The sequence below is a fragment of the Drosophila persimilis genome, unplaced genomic scaffold, assembly GCF_003286085.1.
Source record: "Drosophila persimilis strain 14011-0111.01,24,50 unplaced genomic scaffold, DperRS2 tig00000000-arrow-pilon, whole genome shotgun sequence".
In the NCBI taxonomy this organism is placed as follows: domain Eukaryota; kingdom Metazoa; phylum Arthropoda; class Insecta; order Diptera; family Drosophilidae; genus Drosophila; species Drosophila persimilis.
This window is the reverse complement of record NW_020825288.1, coordinates 9,018,916-9,036,672: the sequence shown is the minus strand read 5'-3', so window position 1 is coordinate 9,036,672 and position 17,757 is coordinate 9,018,916. Positions and strand designations below refer to the sequence as shown.

Sequence of the window (17,757 nt, the reverse complement as noted above, 5' to 3'; positions counted from 1 at the left end):
CATTTGGATGGGCAATCAGGTGCCGGTAGGAGCTCAGGACGGTGGCCATCAACTGGACAGCATTGGGACAGCTCACGTAGTGGACGTTTTGCAGCATTTTGGACGCCTGAAAGTCAGGTGCTCTCTGCTTATACTCCTTCTCCAGGCCTCTGGCCAGTTCTACGGAAAGACAGGGGATACATGAACACTGCGGTTAAACATTTTATTTAAGAACAACACACCTTGCAATCTGTCGGGATGGAAGTCCTGTCGGGTATCTATGAAAAGAGCAGCACCCTCCAGTCCGCCAGCGGATTTCGGTATTTGCACATTCAAGCATAACTGCAGGCTGCCAAAACAACAATTATACTTCATTCAACACAAAAATAATCATAAATAAAACATACTTACCACATTTTCGTTTTGCCGGTACCGGAATTTCCAGCCAATTCTGTAATTTGGCGCAACGAAATTCCACCGCCCAAATGTCTGTCCAGACTTTTATGGCCCGTTGCAATCTTTTTTGATTGTCTTTCTCTTCTTAATCTGTCTAAGCACGATTTATTAAATAAATTTATGTTATTCGACGACAAAAATGTACTTTCCATTGCCGCCAAAAATTAAACATATCAACAACAACAGCTGTTCGACACAGCTCTTGCACGAGCTGGATGCTATAAAACTTTATTATACAACACTGCAAGAAAACTAGTCTAGTGTTGTGATTACCAGCATACTATTACTATTTGTACTGTATAGGGACTGTCTCAACAGTAGTATATGAATCGATTAAAATCACTTAATTGTAAAACGAAATATTTAATTGCCTAACTATTTAATTGTTACTTCATAGAGTACATGAAGTATTGCACTTGACTGGATTTGACCGGCTCAATTTCCGTTTACCAACACTCACTGACTTGCAGCCCTGCAACTGCCATATGTTCCTTGTTTACATCCGTTGACTTGCATTGTAATTCGTGGTTTCTGCATTGGACTTTAGTCATTGTAATTCAAAATGTTCAACATTAAACAATTAGCCACTCACCTGTATCGCCAGTACGAACTGATCACGTGCATCAACATGCTAGAGCCATGGGAGAGGAAGCTAATCAGTGAGTAATTGAATGACTGTAGATACGATAAGATTTTGCTAATCGAGATTATGCATTTTCTAGATGGTTTCTTCCTGGTAGTGCTGGCACTGGTGTTCTTCTCCAGCTGCTGGTATCTACCCAACTATATGCAAACCCTAATGGAGTTCATCAGTCCCCTTGCTTGGTCTAGTCAGTCCGGAAACGCCGCCTATGTGGCACAGAAAATGGGTACAAGCTGAGCTTCCACCCATCTACGGCCGTAACAAACCCAAACACTAATACTCCCCAATTGAAAGACAACTAGAATTTAAAGAAAATGTTATTGTGATTTATTTTGACTGGTCCAGAATCTGTAAATACTTAATTGTGCCAAACCAAATTCTTTTAACCCACTGCACAATCGTTTTCCTGTACCGCACGATTAGAAACACAGTCTCCACCAAGCGCAGGGCAGAGGTGTTGAAGAACAGACCCACCAGACCGCCCAAAGAGACTGCAAGGAGAGATTTGAGCGTTAATTGGAGTGCTCGTCTATGCCCCCCGCTGCTTACTCAAAAAATCCAAAATGGTTTTCGCCACCCGGCGAACATAACGCTGAGTGGGAAGCTCCACTAGGGCCACACGCACTTTGGAGATGTCCTCCGCATCCTCATCGTCGCTGGAGGAACAGAGAATCACCATTAAAAGAGATGAATATCTCGACCGTAGGCCACTTACTTGTCCGCGGAGTTGTAGATAATGTTATACTCGGGCTCCTCGCATGCACTCATGCACTCGCAGGACTTGCGCTCCGTCATCAGTTTCTGCCTGACTTTGGTCAAGCAGATCAGGCCACGATAGTCGCAGACGGGCAGGGAATTCTGGCCGGGCACAGCCATAAAATGATTGGTGCAGTTGCAGTTGACCAGCTGCAGGAGCACGGTGCACTCCACCACGCAGCCGGAGTAGCTGTAGAACTCGTAAATGCCCTGGCGGTCGTCGACGTGCTCGTGCCCATAACGACATCTTCGCTGCTCTGAGCTCAGGTCCTGAACACTCTCGTCGTTGTGCACCTCGATGACGTTCAAGACGAGCTCCTTGAAGTGGCCCAGCAGCACCGTCTCGCGAATCATTCCCTCGGATAACTGAAACGGCACATCGATGGGCGCATGCACATACAGCTGGACATCGGCGGCGGCATTGAATGTGAGATGTCCAGGCCCCGTCATGCGATTGTTCGTGTACTGCACATGGGCCACCTTTCGAGCCTGGTGGGAATTGAATGAGTAGCACAGTCCGTACTCTGTGGGCACGGGCAGGAACTCATCGCAGCAGTCGAACAGTTCATTGAGGTAGCTGCAGTTTAATATCAACTGATGGCACTTCGTGCGGAACTGCAAGTCAGCAATGTGAATGTGAATGGGGGGAACAGTCTGACTGGCTCTCTGGCGGCATACCACTTCCAGGAGCAGGGTATAGTTTCCGGGACATCGGAGCTTGGCGCAGTTCTCGCAGCTGCTGCAGACACCCCGGTAGAACACTATCTCGCTGATGAAGTCATCGATGTGCATTTCGTGCTCGCTGCCAAAGTGGGCGTCACTCAGTTCCCAAATCTTTTCGGCGTTGTATATCTCGCATACGGTTATGGCCGGAAAAGTAGAGTTCCAATTGAGACTAGGCAATGGCCTTGAGTGGTGGGATTTGTGTGTAATTTAATGTCAAGCAACTTACTAAATGGTGTCCAGGTTAAAGGATACCGACGAGGAGATGTAGCTGTGCAGCAGTGACAAGGCGACATTGCAAAAAAATGGCAACGAAAGATAAAACGTCACAAAATAGAGTATCCCCTTCAGAGCCAAACCCTGAAAGCGGTACCAGTTCATTGTGCACCGTCCAGCGGAAAAATACAAACCAAACTGTTGCCCCAGGAAGTACTGTTGAGAGAGCTTTTGCGGCGTGCCCTTTGGAACAATAGAACCGATTTCAGTGTCGGATATCCATCAATCCTTTGTTCCAGTGCGTGTCCTACATTAGAAAAGCAGAACTACCCTGGTTTATTTCCATAAATTTAGTTCAAAGACGGGTCGAATATATTGTATACTCGTACGTATATAGTATAAATCATATTTGGACATATCAAATTCGTAGGTCAGCAAGGCTATTAATCATTTTTGCTTTAAGAATTAAATAGATTAATTCTTCTGGGCTTTCCCCATTCCGTAATCGTTATACTAGTATTAAGATTAGGTTTTAGTGCCAAGATTTAGTCTCATGCAGTTTATTGCTAACCGCAAATTATAGCATACCAATCGACTTGTTTTATTCTTCTTTCATTGTGACTCAGTGCACAAGAATTCGTATCTATACTAAATTGCATGATAATAAAGAGATAAGAGAACAATATAGGAGAGAAATCCCTGAGTTGCTGTCAGAACTTCATGTAATTCCTTAGGTCGTTCTGGGAAATCACGTTTGTGTTGCATGATCCACGATCCACATAGATATATGGGTTCAGGGGCACGCGATGAAGAATGACTCACTTGACCGCAAAACTAAACTCCTGTCGTTCAAAACTGCATATGACTCAATCATCGTAAGGAGCTGGAACCGATCAATTATCACTGCGGTTTCATTTTCGATCGCCCCCGTAAGGGATTCCCATCTGGGTTCCACAGACAAAGCCTTGAACTCACGGCACATCATATCTTCATATCTCCACATGAGTCAGGTCTAGGCTTGGGTAAATTTCAAGCCAATTAAATTTGTAAATTATTCCCTAAAAAAACAAGTACGAAAACTACTCATCATGTACTTTCACGTAAACACTAATTGTCTGAAGATTCCCATAGATGTGAAGATTGGAACTGCGTCAGAGCTTCAACAGAAATTCAAACATAAAACTAAACCTCTTATGGGGTCCTAAGAAAAATAAAGAATATCTCTTCATTCATGCTTAAAATATATTTCAATAAACCTCAAGATATAAACCATAAAACCCATCATAACAACATCCAACAATTGAATAATGCTGTAAGTATCATATGTATATACATTTATATATTATATACTAAGGAAATCTCTAAAAGTAATAACCAATAGAACGACTGATTGATCTATAACCAATGTAAAGTTCCTAAGGGAACCCAAGAATCATAAGAAATATATCCATTATTCAACAAAAACCTCAAGAGATGAACCAGAAAACCCATTCTAAGAACCTTTCAATTGAAGTATGATCCATATATTATATACACATATTTAAATTTATTTAAAAAAATCTAAAAGTATCTATGGCAAAAGGCTGTTAAAGCTACGGACATAAATAATGCGAAATAGAGGGGTGGACGGTATTCTTTAGGGTCTGCCATTCAGGGAGCACAGCATTAGTATAGGTTCTGCGTTATCCATGGTAGCATGTCGATGATGTTGGCAAACACGCCGGGCTGGTTCCTGTTGCTGCCACACCGCTGGCCGCCAAACGAGATTACGCCGTACTGGACGAAGCGGTAGTTCTGCTTGAAGCGGTGCTTGAAGAAGAGCGGCCCGCCGGAGTCGCCGCGGCAGGTGTGTGCGATGCCAGAGCCGGTGGCGCAGATATGGTTCTCATTGACGGGGGCATTGTTGTAGTAGCTGCTGCAAACGGAGACGTCCTTGCGGATGATCAGAGCCCGCTGCTGTATGGAGGCAGCGTCCTCCTTGTCCGTGCGACCCCAGCCGGCAATCAGAAAGCTCTGATCGTGGGCCAGTTCCTTGGACTTATCGTCGATGGGCAGGCAAATGGGTGCAATGTGTGACTTGGGCAGGACCACGCTTCGATCCAGCTTGATCAGGGCAATGTCATTGTTGATCGATCCATGCGTATAGCCGGGATGCACGCGGACATCGTCGACGCCAAACTCCTCGTAGGGCGGCTGGCACACCCTATGAACTCCACCCAAATACGTACAGTCCTGCTCATGGGCCAGATCGTGCTCTCCCAGACGCACTCCAAGCCTGCAATTGGGGATTTGGGATTAAAGAATTGAATCCGATTGTCGTTTCGAGTCTCGGACTTACAGTGGAGGCTGTTGCACGATGCAATGGGCAGCGGTGAGGATGAAGCGATCGGTGATCAGGCTGCCGCCGCACAGGAACTGACGTCCGGAGGTCTCGTACTTGAGCAGCGCCACCCAGGGAAACTCTCCGGGCTTTGAGTTGCGGCCGCCACTCACCTTGGGATTGCCCCTGTTGCCGCATTGGGTGACAGAGTCGAGCAGCCGATAGCCCTGCGGATCGATGCGATTCAGGTTGCCGGAGACAGCCCGCACCGTCTTTGTGGCGGTGGGCCTCGGTTCACTCTGTTCAGAGCGTGTACCAGTCTCGCCAGGGCAGCATAAATGGAATTCCTGCAGAAACCCAAGGGATTGAAGTGGGAGTTCTCAATTTTTGAATGTTTTTCCTGGACTTACATCAGTCTCCCCGGTGCACTGCATCTGCCGCATTTGGTTCTGCACGCGTCGTGGTATATTCCGGCCGTAAATGTCGATTAGCTGCTTCACAAAGCCGCACTCCTGCGATGGCACACACAGGCCCGCGACCCCCACAGGTGTGACGCAACTGCTCTCTGAAAGTAAACGAAACTTCCGGTCACGCCCATTCCAGACGACCTCTAACCTCTCTGAGCACTTACGTGTTAGAGCCAGCTCCGGCCAGACGACAATCAGCAAGATGAAGCTCAAGCGTAGGCTGAATGTGAATATGGTACCCATCCTGTTCCGATATCTGTGAGTGAGATTTGCTATGGGGTCAGTCGGTCTATCTGCTGCCGCTTAGTTGGAGAACAGAAACCAGTCTCAAGTCGGATATATATTTATAGTGGATACGAGACTACTGGTGGATAATAATGTCCAACATGCGCGCTCAGCCGATCAATGTGGAATGAGCCGCAGATCGTCGTGAGCCGAGCTTTTGTATCGCTCTCATCGCTCGGAGATCGTCTGGACCGTGTGCTCGGGGGAAGCGCCAATCCAGAATGCATAATTGCCCCGCGCAATCCCCAGATCGTATAGCCAACAGGTTTACGGCTTACAGTGGCTGAGGGCCTCTGCCTGTGTTAACGCCCCAGATCTGGGCTCAGATTAGCTTCCACACTTGAGATAGTGCCTCGACTCGGCCATCGCTACCACCGTGGGAAAAGCGATTAAATTCCAGGAAACCCCCCATCGAACACCGATCACTCTCCATAGCACTTGAACTATTCTCGAAAGTTTTCTATATGTCTCTCTCTCTCACTGGCACGCGTCGCGAGAGAACCGAAGCCGTTGTCGTAGTTGTATCGAACAGATAGGCGAAACACCCATTATAATCGGTACTTTTTTCCCGACGTTGAATTAAAACGTTTTCTAAATGTAATTTCTATCGCAAGCTTCCCACTCACACGCCCCATGGGAGGACGGACACACAGACAGCCAGGTACTCGGTTTGTCTGTGTGTGCTGCCTTCAAAACTCGTTCTTTTGGATGCTCGTACTCGTATGTGTAACATGGAATTTCCAGATCTGAAAACCCCAAGAGGCTATGGAATATCAAACGCTTAATTCGCAAATGCGTGGAACACACAAAAAATCCCCCAAACGTTGTGGTTTGCCAATAAAACAATCCTTCTACTATTGTCAGCTGTCAGGCCGTGTTGGGTTGGGCTGGGACACTCCCATTAGGATAGGTCGGAATGCCCCACGGTAAGTAAGGGTTCAATCAGTAAATATTTAATCTAATCGTACAGTACATAATTAGATTGTGTATATCCCCTTTAATAGGCGGTGTCTGGCCATTATTGAAGTTGCACAATCTTGGATTTAATGAACTGCACTTTACCCTAAGCATAAGTACTATACTATACGCCTCGTTGCGTTATAATACTGATATATCAATATTCATAGATAATGAGAAATTATTAACCGGATATGCAATAATCTTTGTTAGTAACTAAGCGATAGCCATGGAATAATGATAAAATATATATTAATGATTCACTAGAAAAGACACGTTACAAATGTTTATCGTTATATTAAAGATACGAATGGCAACAAGAGATAAAGACTTGCTCTGCTCAAAAAATTCCTGCTATAATATGGGGCACTCATTGAATTGTTTTTCTAAGAAAAACGTATCTCTAAATATAAAATACTCGGAAACAAGGCGAGCAAAGGTTTCGACAGTTTGCACTCATTTTTGTTCATTATACATAACAAATATCTATAAAATAGCACTCCAAAATCTGGAGGTAAAGGAACATATAGATGGTTTATGGTTTAAATTTAATCAAAAACCACATCCCATCTCCACAATCCCCCATTAAAACCACAAACTTGTGAATAAGTTTACAAATATGAATATAATATAATTATATTTGGGTTTCCTAATTACTTAAATACACAATAATATTGGGTGTAGATCATTCTCTCTATTGCCGTGCATCGATTCTCTTACAGACCGTGGCTTGCCATGGTGTCTGTTATCCATTGGACATACTCGCCGACATTCGTGTAGAGGCCGGGAAGACTCACTTGGCCGCAGGAGACGACACCCTGGCTGACGATCCCAAACTCCACCATGCGAGGGGCAAACTCTCCCAGATAGCGGGAGGGCGCCTGCAGGGGGCCACCAGAGTCGCCCTTGCACGAGTCCTGGAGATCACCGCCGCCGACGCACAGCTGCGTTAGGGGCACAGAACGACGGTAGGCCTGGGAGCAGGCCGAACGTGGCTGGAGGGGCACATTCGCCTGGAGAAGGACATCGGAGGAGGAGCCATTCTCCGTGGTGCCCCAGCCGGTCACAAAGTAGGTGTTGATCTGCTCCGCCTGCTGCTTCAGTTCATCTGTAATCGGCAGGCAGATCGGTTTGATGTGCTCTGGGAAACGAAGAGAGAAGTTTAAGCCAAGCATGGGTGGGTGATCGATTGAGGACTTACTCTGGAAAGGAACGTTTCTCTTCAATCGCAGCAGGGCAATGTCGTTCATGATCTGGCGGGCATCGTAGTGCTCGTGGATAATATATTTCTCAATGCCCACATCCACAACAGGCGGCGCACACTTCCTCTTGCGTCCCTGCTGTCTGCAGTCCTCCTCCGTTGAAATTCGATGCTCTCCCAGCCGTATCTCATCGCTAGAGCAGAGAAAGGTAACTCATCAAATAGGGACAACCATAGATATTCATATTTTTGTCTTACAGATCATCCTGGAGTCCATGCACACAATGAGCAGCAGTCAGTATATAGCCTATAAAGAAATTGAATCATGAATTTCAGATGATACAAAGTGATCTCTTTGGGGGACCTACGCTCTGAAATGAGGGCACCGCCGCAGAGGAAACGCGGCTCCCCGAATTGCTGGTAGCGCAGCAGGGCCATCCAGGGCCTGGACGACAGCTTCACCTCGTAGCCATTGGCCACGCGCTGGCTCAGAAAGTTGCCACAGTCGAAGGTCTCGTTCTTAAACAGAGCCATCACCTTGGAGTTGTGCTGGATCTGGGCAGCAGGACAGCAAAAGTGGCGCTGAAAAATCAGACAGTATCGGATCGGATAAGTGGTTGCATCAGATCTTTGCTGTGGGATGGCTTACCACACTATTTATTTCCCCGCAGGAAGCCTTCTGTAGATAGCTGGCATAATCGGCTGGCACACTCTGGCCCGACGTCTGGCTCTCCGTCAGCCGTTCCTCAATGTCCTTGCAGGAGGAGAAGGGCATGCACTGACCCGACTCCCCATTGGGTGTAGTGCAGTCATCGGCATAGTCTGTAGATTGTTTTTCAATGTTAGCTAAAGGCAATAGGCTTGAAAATTCATTCCTCGAACCTGCTCCAGCGGCCTGCACACCGAACACGAGGGCAATGCCATAGACAACGACAAAGCATCTGCTTATCATTTCAGAGAACTGATCGAAACGTAGCCGAAACCTGTAGTAGTCCAAAGCTGAAAACTTCTCAATCTGACGCTCAAATCTCGACTGGCAGCTGCTGATCTCAGAGCTCAAGTTTTATGCCTGAGAAATCCACTCAGAGCTCAGCTTGAATGCCTGAGAAGTCCACTCACGCCTCAGGTTTTATGGCTCAGGGATCCACTCAGAGCTCAGGTTTAATGTCGCAGAGATCTACTCAGAGCTCAGGTCTATGTCTCAGAAATAAACTCCGAGGAGCAACCTCTGAGAGAGAACCAGATCTATAAGCGTGGACATCTCTCCGATCTCCATTGTTAGCACGAGATTTGCGCTCTTTGTGGTCAAGAATAAATATAAGAATATATGAAAAACAAAGCGACTCTATAAAACTAAGCTTTTGGCTCAGAACTTGTATTGACGACACATTGGTTCTCCGCTCTGAAAGCTGCCCGATCAAAGCTCCAACGCCGAGAGTATTCCATTTCACTCAAGATTATAGAGAAATGGTTCATTAAATGAAAGATTCCTACTAGAGAAAAGGGCATATACAAAATATATTCCTGCAAATCGAAGAGTAGACTTAAGCCACATTTGAGCTCGACTCTCAGCTCAATATTAAAATATCCATAGTCAATTTCTGTTGTTTAATTTTTATTGTTTATAGCACATCATCAAATCTAGTCAATTGTACAGTGGCTGAATCGGTCCGATCGATTGGGGGATGGGGGTTTCATTATATTATATCATTGATAGTACGAGTAGTAGTACATTTATGCTGACCTTGTGTAACAATAAATTATAACAAAAGCTGCTTAACTGCGTTAATAAATATCAGACATGGCTCAACAACAAACATACTCGATATATGTATGCCCGCACGGATATCCCACACAGGATACACGTGGGACAACTAAACAAAACACGAATCATAGTCTCTATAACTTAGTTGGGTGTTCTAAACGGATATTAAAGGCTGCAAATTAGTTGCTTTACTTTTTGGGGTCGTTTTTAGGGGGCTTGTGCTCTCACCAGTTCTCGGAGCTGTTTAGCTTGCTGTCTGTTTGGCCAATTGTTCTAGGCGGTCGTGTTGGTAGTGGGTTGGTTGGTTGATTGCTTGCTTGGGGGTTTGGTTGTCTAATTTATAGAATCTCTTCGCTTTCTGTATGGCAACGAAAGGGAAACATAGCAATAGATCAATCAAACAATTGTCGAATCTCTCAGTTATTAGTTGTGGGTGAGATTGTTATGAGTAAGCAGTGGTTTTGATATAAATATTTGATATATATATATAAGTAGCTGTTCGCTTGATGCCGCCTTCAGAGTTAGTAACAGATCAGCAAGAGAAAGAGGGAGAGCGGGACATTCAAAGGGCAAGCGTAAGCCGAGAGAGAGAAAGAGTATTGCGGTTAGGATTAGCAAATCAAAAGCATAGCACATAGCAAATACATTTAGTAGTAGAATTAATAGAATAGGAATACTGCGTAATTGCATTTTTCAGAGTCATCGTCAACGTAATAGTCATCGTCATCGTCATCGTCGCAGTCATTGTTATCGATCACAAAACAATAAACATTGTAATTTATACAAAACTAAAAACATATATCATAACATACATATATAATACTAGTATATATCAGAAACATATTGAAAAATACATATAACGATTATTCCGTTGCGACCGTCGCTCGAATCTCTACTTGTAATATGACTCAACGCTTTCTTTCGTTCTAGCAGGTGCGATATTATTAACAAAGAGTGCTCTCGTCGGGCGGGGGTCACCAAATGGGGAGCAGCCGTAGTGATAGAACTGTAGAACCATAGCGGTGGCTTGTTGGTTGGCAAACGGAGGCAAACGAATCAATCGCAGAACATATATATAGAATAGCAGTTGAAATTTGTTGTGTGTTCTAGATGTAGTAGCTTTTGGTTAGTAGATTGGTTGATTGCTTGATTGGTTGGGTCTGGTTTGGTTTGATTTGGTGCTGGATGGTGAACGAACGCTTGGAAGTACGAGTAGTAGTAGTAGAAGTGGATTAGGAGATGCAAAAACATAGAGTAGGTAGTGCCAACACGCTTGAACTTGAACGCTTGCTTATTTGATGGCGGCAATGAGCGGGCTTTCTTCGCCTGGAACAGAATGAAAGAGAGAAATCAAAATTAGTAATCACTTTTTTTTCCATAGAGCTTGGTGGGCACTAATTCACGAGTCTTAATGTAGGGCATGCGCGGCCAGGTCCAGGTCACGGGCATCGAGCACTCATAGTTGAAATTATACAGCTGATCCTCCAGCCACTTGCGCTTGTCCTGCGGCTCCGGATAGGTGGATGCCAGACCTAACCACAAAATGAAAACATGTAATGGAATATATAGAAATCAGACCCGATTCTTACCCTTGTCGTAGGCACACTTGGTCACACCAATGGCAATGTTCATGGACACATCACGGATGTTCTCCAGCGGCGGGTACAGGGAGCCGCGCTCAATGTCGCTGGACTCCGTAAAGTTGGCCAACTCCTGGGCGGCAATCAGGAACATGTCATCGGGTATGTGATGCGTGCCCGTGCAGATAACGCCCAGACCGACGCCCGGGAATATATAAGCATTGTTGCCCTGGCCCGGATAGTACGTCTTGTCGCCCACTTTGACCGGTGGGAAGGGCGAGCCCGACGAGAAGATCACGCGAGCCTATAAACGAAACGATTTATAAATAAAAACGCATAGGCAAGGACTTTGCTGAATCTTACATCCGTGTTATGGTATGCCTCGTCGGCGGTGCATTCCGCCTTGCTGGTGGGATTGGAGAGGGCGAATATAACGGGCCTATCGTTGTGGTCCGCCATGGTGCGTAGGATCTTGGGCGTAAACAGGCCGGGACAGGCCGATGCGCCAATGAGTACCTGCCAAAAGAAAAACAGTCGTATGTCAGCAAAATGTCAACAGGTTTCCTGAGGATTTGCACTTACATTTGGCTTAATGGCCGATACAATCTGCTCGAGATCCGCCATGGGTTCAATGTCCTTGGCATAGTTCACTTTATGACCCTCCAGGTTGCCCACTTTGCGGGTGGTCGTCAGCAGACCGTCGATATCTACCATGTAGATCTTATGGTAAGCCTCTTCGATGGGCACGCCCTCGGCCACCATGGCCTTGACGACTAGATCGGCAATACCGATGGCAGCCTCACCGGCGCCGGCAAACAGGAAGGTGTAGTCCTTGAAGGACTTGCCGGTGATGCGCTTGGAGGCATACAATCCAGCCACAGCCACGGCGGCTGTGCCCTGGATATCGTCGTTGAAGGTGCAGTAGTTGTTGCGGTATTTGTCCAGGAACCTAAATGCATTGTGATTGCCAAAGTCCTCGAACTGGATGAGGGTGTTCTGCCCGTAGCGCTTCACCACCGCCTCCATGAACTCATCGATGAAGTCGTCGTACTCGCGTCCGACCACACGCTTCTGGCGCAGACCCACATACAGGGGATCCTCCAGCAAATCGATGTTGTTGGTGCCCACATCGACTACAATGGGGAGGCACTGGTGCGGTTTGATGCCAGCGAGGGCCGTGTATAAGGCCAGCTTGCCCACGGGAATGCCCATGCCGCAGGCACCAAGATCTCCCAGTCCAAGGATGCGCTCGCCATCGGTCACGCAAATGGCACGCACGTTTGGCTCCGGCCAGTTCTTCATCACATCGAAGATGTGCCCGCGATCATTGAAGGTGACAAACAGGCCGTGGGGACGCCTATAGATCAAGCCGAAGCGCTGGCAGGCCAGGCCCACGGTGGGCGTGTACACAATGGGCATTAGATCCTCAATGTTCTCCGAGAGGAAGCGGAAGAAGAGCCGCTCGTTACGATCGTGCAGATCGCTGAGATACAGATACTTGTTGAGCGGCTCTGTGTAGCGATTCACGGCGATTTTGCACAGCTGTAGCTGCTCTTCCTGCGTCTTGAAGCGCGCCGGCTGCAGGCCATGGATGCCCAGAACTTGGCGTTCTTCCAGAGTAAACGCCAGACCCTGGAAATAGCAAGATATTGCTTAAAATGGGTACCTCTTGGGCTGCAAATGGATATTTTACCTTGTTCAGACGCGGATCACGGATGTGATCGATGCCTCGCACCTGCGATGGGCAAATGATGTCGCCCACCACCTCATGATACCGACGGGCCTCGCACAATGCCAGAGCCGAGACAGCCGGCGATGTGGTTGTTCCTGCTGCTGCTGCTGCAGTTGTGGAAGTGCCGCAGCGGCACAATTTCCCAAAAGTTCCACACAGACTGCAACGGAAAAAGGGGAGGAAAATTGCACATAATTTATCAGTTTGTCAATTGAAGAAAGGCAATCCTAAAACCCCCCCACTGACGATGATGACACTCTTGACATTGCCACTGGAAGAAATACACGTACACATCAAATATAATGCTATACAAGTATATATATCTATATATACATATATAAATGACCATTTTCAAGGTCTCTATCAGCTGGTTTCGGTTTATCAACGCATGGGGGCATACCACAACAGAAGAAAAGTAATGCTTTCTTTGAATGCCGAAGCTTTTAATACCCTTGGCAGATCGATGATTGCTATGAAAGGTGTTGGATCTATTTCTACAGGTTCGATTACGATTAAATCTTTTTGAATCATAACACAAAAACATTCCGTTTTTCTTATAAAGACTTGTTTTCGACCGTTATTTTTGCCTGTCTTTTATGGAAGATTATAGATGATTTTTAAAAGTTCAATTGAAATATTATTAGGAACTATTAAAAATGATTCCATTTATGCATTAAAAATCCCTAATCAAAATCATACTACCTTCTGGAAGGGTGTAATACGAAAAACTAAGGGTAAACTTAGTCACATTGCGGAAAACCCCTTCTCCTCTCCTGAGATAAGAAAGATAGACGGATGGATATCAAATAACATGGCGATAAAGTATGTACATATGTATAACATATCAATTTCTGGTATTATTATTTAAACAGTTGTCGCTAATTGCAGAGAGACAAAGACAGAGAGAGAGAGAGAGAGAGAGAGAGCGAAGGGGGACAAAACAGCAAAAAATATGTATGTATAGTCGTGTGACTAACTTCCCTTTACGGTTCATTGATGAAATCATGCTCTCCAGATCGTTGTAGTTTTATGAACTAGTGGAAACCCGTTAGTGACGTTATATTGTACACATCAGAAGCGCATGACGCCGCCACGAGACTATGTACCCTATGTACCCGTCGCCGTCCCCTTCTGCTGCTGGTAATATAACTCGATGAGAGAGCTTCTTGACTGATAATTATCGAAAGAGTTGCTAGGGGCAGGTCTGCGGAAGAGGCAGGGGCAAATGTGTTTAGGTAACGCTATCATTTCCGTCAGTGGAGAACGATCGCTGCCCTCACATGAGCCCAGAGAGTGCTAAACAATTTCGCATATCTGCCTCCATCAAAACCAAATACGAAAGACGAATAAGTGCGTGTCGTAAAATGTTTTTGAGCGGTTCTGTAGGTGTGTGTGTATACAGTGGGGGCCGCAACTATCTGTACGCGATTAATTTTTTGTATCGTATAGCTTAAAAGCACTATTGTCCCTTTAAAAACATTTTTTTCATTGTTATTAAGTCAATTTGCTACTCAATAACTCTATAAATCAACAGGTTAAATCCTGGAATTGATCTGTTGTAATCTTTCTAAAAGACTCAGAATAGAGATCTCAATCTTTTTTTGTATTACTTCCTTTTGTGTTCCTTGACTAAAGATTATGGGTTTCAAAGCCTTAGACTGGCTATGGCTTCTGGTATTTTCACAATACGTAAATTTACTCAACTTTTTCTGTGTTAGGGCTGTGCGAATACAAAATAGACGCACTGTCGGTGTGTAGGGCGAGGGCGACAGCTGACCAAGCAGCCGCGCAGCCCCCCATGGTTGAACTTGAACAGGAGTCAATGTACTCTTATTGGATTTTCGGCGTGCGTCAGCTATCTAACGGTCTGTCAGAGAAAAAGATGGTAAGTAGACCACACGGGGGATAGGGGGGCGAGAGCAGGACAGAAGGTGCGCAGCGCGAGAAACATTTTGTTTTTGTGTTTTTTGATGAACTTGGCAACGAAAAAAAGTGCTTACAAAAGCACAAAAACACCAGCAACAGCCTCATTAAGAGGCAGAAGAGCAGAAAAAAGCCAACACATCTGTCGGTATACACACTAATTTTAGAATTTTCGCCAGTTTCGACCAGACAAGCCGTTTGAATGTATATCCATGTCCATGAACGTGAAGGTGTCGTGTCGCCAAATTGTTGGTATTGATTTTTCTCAGCTGTTTTTGCCAGGGAATAGACAGAGTGAGAAGAAGAGCGTAGAGTGCAGTCGAATCTTATGCAATTCAGAGGAAGAAAAGTAAAAAGGAAGATGCCAAAGAATGTCCGATCAGCCAGCAGCAGCTGTGAGAGGAAACGAAGCGGGTCAATGCCAGGCCATGTGCGAATATGTGTACATATGTATAACCCTTGGTAAGCTCTCACGAGTGTATGTGTGTGCGAGTGAAAGCGAAAGCTGCGCAAAGAAGGGGGGTGGAGAGCAGATGTCTTTTGGCGGCCATCCGTCTGCCTCGACTGCCCCGCGACATCGACTAGGTCACTGGGCTAACAGCTGGGGCAGTGCCTGCCACTCGCCATGTTGCATAATGCCCCAATCCTCCCAAAATCGTGTAACTGTAACTGGAGTCGAGTCCTTTTTGCATTGTCTTGGAAAGCGCTTACCTTGGTCGTGAAAACATTTTTTCTTCCTCAAATTGCTTTTTTCGATGTTAACTTTTAGAACAATTTATTGCTTTTAATAGATTGACACTTATTCAAACTGCTACACTTTTAATACTTTTAGTTGACTTTATTTTCGTGTGTCGTGCGGAACGAATAGAAATAACGACCACCCTTAAATTTCCAGGAAAGGAATTGCTTAGAGAACGCGCGGGCACAACAACCACCACTAGCGCGATGCCGATTTTGAATAACTAAAAAAAGCTCAAGTTTACGATATATCAATAAATCGGAGCCGGAACCTTAAAATATACCGAAGCAAACCGTCTCATTTTCAAAATATACCGTAAATATACAGATGAAAAACGAACTTAGCCCACTTAAGCCCCTTGATTCAATCATGATTGGTGGCTAATCATGTGGCTCAAATAAGGTTTAAACAAAGAAGGTCTACAAAAATGTATCTATCGAAATTGATATGGAAATGCAGCCATATTAGATCATATTTATTTCATAGAGATTAGCCCCTTGGTGCATTCTGAACTAGTTATTTAAGTTTGGTGAACCAACGAAAATTACTTGATTTATGAGAGAAATATGTCGAAATAAAAATTCTGCAGGGTAGCAATAGAAACGGTTTCCTCTGATAAACGCATAACATGCATTGATCACAAAAGTTATATGATCACTGATTATGATACCTGAAATTTGTGAACGTATCAGTTCCGTTCATCAAAAAGGTGTAATCGGAATTGGTTGGTACTAAAATACCAATCGCTGGAATGTTTTCGATATCGATATAACAGCTGACAGTCTGGTAATTGTTTGTTTTCATGCTGGGGTTTTTTTTTTAAATGGAGCAAAGTAATTGTGTGCAATCAAGTATGTAATTTTGTACCATGATAGTGCATCAGGAAAAAATTTCATTTAAATTTTCTCTGGACCCGCCTTTATTGGCTTCTAAAAACGGCTCTGCCAGTCTCGAAGAATATATGGCAAGGCATACATTCCGTTTTGAATCATACGCTTGTATGACTTTTGCCAAAGACTATTATTTGATGCAAAAGTAGGCCGAGTAGGCAGCGGGTCGCGGTCGCAAGTCTTTGAAAAACCCCGCAATAGAATAGGTTTTTAGTCCCACATGCAAAATCTTGGTATTGTGGTATTTGGTGGTCTAATCATTTAATAATCCCTTTTGCAGATGACGAGAGAATGTGGAACTCGAATACCACACAGCTACTACTCCGAATGCTTTTGGATAGGATACAAAATTTTAAGAATCCGATGAAAAAAAAAAGGGAAGTGTGGCAGAGCATTGTGCTCGAAATGGCAGAGCATGGATACTACGACCTTACCCCCGAGCAACTTGACAGGAAGTTTAGGAACTTGAAGAAGACGTATGAAAAGATCAAGAGCAATAACAGGGTCTCTAAGTGGGAGTACTTTGACAAAATGGATGCCATTCTTGGCAGCAAACCTGTAGTATCCCAAAGCAAAAAAAGGCCAAATACCGAAATTGTATATCTCAATGAGCAACCGGAGGATCAGAATGATGAGGATGATGCTTCGAATTCCGCCAGTACGAGCTCAAAACACTTTAAAACTGAACCGGAGCAAAATTACGAGTACAGTCCAATAGCCGATAATTCCAACATGAATGATATGGAGGAGTGTTCGTGGTCCCTCAGTAACTGCTCAATTGTAAGTACACTTTCGATCATTGATTGCTTAAATGCTGATCCAATACCCTTTTGACAGCCGAAAAAAAGTCCATCGCATGGTACGACTTCGAATTCCAGTGACATAGTAAACTTCCTCCAGGATCTCGTAAAACAGGCAAAAGGAGTCAAAGAAAAGCCCCCATTTAAAAATATGGAAGTATTGACCTACTGGGACTTTCTTTTAAATGATATGCCTCCAGCTGTAGCCAGAGATGCTCGTCATAAAGTGACGAATCTGCTCCAAAATTACGTCAGCGCCAATCAAAAAAAAACCTCGTAGAGTATAATAGAATATAATAAAAACAAACAAATTAAATTATTGTTG

The 17,757-nt window shown here is 44.9% G+C and overlaps 7 protein-coding genes across 8 annotated transcripts in view; 2 read left to right on the top strand and 5 right to left on the bottom strand.

The window, feature by feature from the left end:
- The window catches only part of LOC6587406 (DNA repair protein RAD51 homolog 3), a 62,417-nt gene extending 61,971 nt beyond the window's left edge, over positions 1-446 (bottom strand). The window contains exons 1-3 of the mRNA XM_002012994.2: positions 391-446; positions 222-328; positions 2-159 (exon numbers count right to left, since the gene is read on the bottom strand). Of these exons, the coding sequence (XP_002013030.1) occupies positions 2-159; positions 222-328; positions 391-395 (270 nt within the window). The 5' untranslated portion in view covers positions 396-446. The remainder of the gene's footprint in view (position 1; positions 160-221; positions 329-390) is intronic.
- Positions 447-969: 523 nt separating this feature from the next.
- Positions 970-1,471, top strand: LOC6587399 (serine palmitoyltransferase small subunit B). Its single transcript, XM_002012993.2, has 2 exons — positions 970-1,094; positions 1,158-1,471. The coding sequence occupies exons 1-2, from the start codon at positions 998-1,000 to the stop codon at positions 1,313-1,315; spliced, it is 255 nt and encodes an 84-aa protein (XP_002013029.1). The 5' UTR covers positions 970-997; the 3' UTR covers positions 1,316-1,471.
- Positions 1,402-3,261, bottom strand: LOC6587393 (degenerin unc-8). Its single transcript, XM_026993589.1, has 5 exons — positions 2,787-3,261; positions 2,513-2,729; positions 1,794-2,449; positions 1,628-1,734; positions 1,402-1,569 (listed from the first exon to the last, which is right to left on the bottom strand). Exons 1-5 carry the CDS (start codon positions 2,936-2,938, stop codon positions 1,406-1,408), a joined length of 1,296 nt encoding a protein of 431 aa, XP_026849390.1. The 5' UTR covers positions 2,939-3,261; the 3' UTR covers positions 1,402-1,405.
- A 1,019-nt stretch (positions 3,262-4,280) lies between these two features.
- On the bottom strand, positions 4,281-5,946 carry LOC6587391 (serine protease grass). Its single transcript, XM_002012991.2, has 4 exons — positions 5,725-5,946; positions 5,504-5,658; positions 5,112-5,440; positions 4,281-5,048 (listed from the first exon to the last, which is right to left on the bottom strand). The coding sequence occupies exons 1-4, from the start codon at positions 5,801-5,803 to the stop codon at positions 4,439-4,441; spliced, it is 1,173 nt and encodes a 390-aa protein (XP_002013027.1). The 5' UTR covers positions 5,804-5,946; the 3' UTR covers positions 4,281-4,438.
- A 1,462-nt stretch (positions 5,947-7,408) lies between these two features.
- LOC6587347 (serine protease grass) lies at positions 7,409-9,007 on the bottom strand. Its single transcript, XM_002012990.2, has 6 exons — positions 8,886-9,007; positions 8,653-8,825; positions 8,372-8,585; positions 8,262-8,310; positions 8,004-8,197; positions 7,409-7,943 (listed from the first exon to the last, which is right to left on the bottom strand). The coding sequence occupies exons 1-6, from the start codon at positions 8,953-8,955 to the stop codon at positions 7,519-7,521; spliced, it is 1,125 nt and encodes a 374-aa protein (XP_002013026.1). The 5' UTR covers positions 8,956-9,007; the 3' UTR covers positions 7,409-7,518.
- A 593-nt stretch (positions 9,008-9,600) lies between these two features.
- Positions 9,601-15,940, bottom strand: LOC6587197 (NADP-dependent malic enzyme). 2 transcript variants are annotated; one of them, XM_026984386.1, is made up of 7 exons: positions 15,715-15,940; positions 13,042-13,240; positions 11,931-12,980; positions 11,712-11,864; positions 11,358-11,652; positions 11,136-11,300; positions 9,601-10,126 (listed from the first exon to the last, which is right to left on the bottom strand). In XM_026984386.1, exons 1-7 carry the CDS (start codon positions 15,729-15,731, stop codon positions 10,107-10,109), a joined length of 1,899 nt encoding a protein of 632 aa, XP_026840187.1. In that variant the 5' UTR covers positions 15,732-15,940; the 3' UTR covers positions 9,601-10,106. The 2 variants fall into 2 exon arrangements, with proteins under 2 accessions (XP_026840187.1, XP_002013025.2); XM_002012989.2 differs by lacking the exon at positions 9,601-10,126 and adding an exon at positions 10,578-11,094 and having other exon boundaries at positions 11,172-11,300.
- A 635-nt stretch (positions 15,941-16,575) lies between these two features.
- On the top strand, positions 16,576-17,734 carry LOC113564926. The gene is made up of 3 exons (XM_026984399.1): positions 16,576-16,593; positions 16,913-17,412; positions 17,470-17,734. Exons 2-3 carry the CDS (start codon positions 16,924-16,926, stop codon positions 17,710-17,712), a joined length of 732 nt encoding a protein of 243 aa, XP_026840200.1. The 5' UTR covers positions 16,576-16,593; positions 16,913-16,923; the 3' UTR covers positions 17,713-17,734.
- Positions 17,735-17,757: the final 23 nt, after the last annotated feature.

Excerpts from the sequence above, each read along its gene's own strand:
- LOC6587399 (XM_002012993.2), top strand. The coding sequence starts at position 998 with ATGTTCAACATTAAACAATTAGCCACTCACCTGTATCGCCAGTACGAA. Across the intron at positions 1,095-1,157 it reads ATGGGAGAGGAAGCTAATCA|ATGGTTTCTTCCTGGTAGTG; the intron begins GTGAGTAATTGA and ends TGCATTTTCTAG.
- LOC6587393 (XM_026993589.1), bottom strand. The coding sequence starts at position 2,938 with ATGAACTGGTACCGCTTTCAGGGTTTGGCTCTGAAGGGGATACTCTAT. Across the intron at positions 2,730-2,786 it reads TTTAACCTGGACACCATTTA|TCTCAATTGGAACTCTACTT; the intron begins GTAAGTTGCTTG and ends GCCATTGCCTAG. Across the intron at positions 2,450-2,512 it reads ATACCCTGCTCCTGGAAGTG|TTCCGCACGAAGTGCCATCA; the intron begins GTATGCCGCCAG and ends GCTGACTTGCAG.
- LOC6587391 (XM_002012991.2), bottom strand. The coding sequence starts at position 5,803 with ATGGGTACCATATTCACATTCAGCCTACGCTTGAGCTTCATCTTGCTG. Across the intron at positions 5,659-5,724 it reads GCCGGAGCTGGCTCTAACAC|AGAGCAGTTGCGTCACACCT; the intron begins GTAAGTGCTCAG and ends GTTTACTTTCAG. Across the intron at positions 5,441-5,503 it reads AGTGCACCGGGGAGACTGAT|GAATTCCATTTATGCTGCCC; the intron begins GTAAGTCCAGGA and ends GGGTTTCTGCAG.
- LOC6587347 (XM_002012990.2), bottom strand. The coding sequence starts at position 8,955 with ATGATAAGCAGATGCTTTGTCGTTGTCTATGGCATTGCCCTCGTGTTC. Across the intron at positions 8,826-8,885 it reads TGTGCAGGCCGCTGGAGCAG|ACTATGCCGATGACTGCACT; the intron begins GTTCGAGGAATG and ends AACAATCTACAG. Across the intron at positions 7,944-8,003 it reads GAGAAACGTTCCTTTCCAGA|AGCACATCAAACCGATCTGC; the intron begins GTAAGTCCTCAA and ends TTCGTTTCCCAG.
- LOC6587197 (XM_026984386.1), bottom strand. Across the intron at positions 11,865-11,930 it reads TATCGGCCATTAAGCCAAAT|GTACTCATTGGCGCATCGGC; the intron begins GTAAGTGCAAAT and ends TTCTTTTGGCAG. Across the intron at positions 10,127-11,135 it reads CAAGCTCTATGGAAAAAAAA|AAAGCGAAGAGATTCTATAA; the intron begins GTGATTACTAAT and ends GTTGCCATACAG.
- LOC113564926 (XM_026984399.1), top strand. The coding sequence starts at position 16,924 with ATGTGGAACTCGAATACCACACAGCTACTACTCCGAATGCTTTTGGAT. Across the intron at positions 17,413-17,469 it reads CCCTCAGTAACTGCTCAATT|CCGAAAAAAAGTCCATCGCA; the intron begins GTAAGTACACTT and ends CCCTTTTGACAG.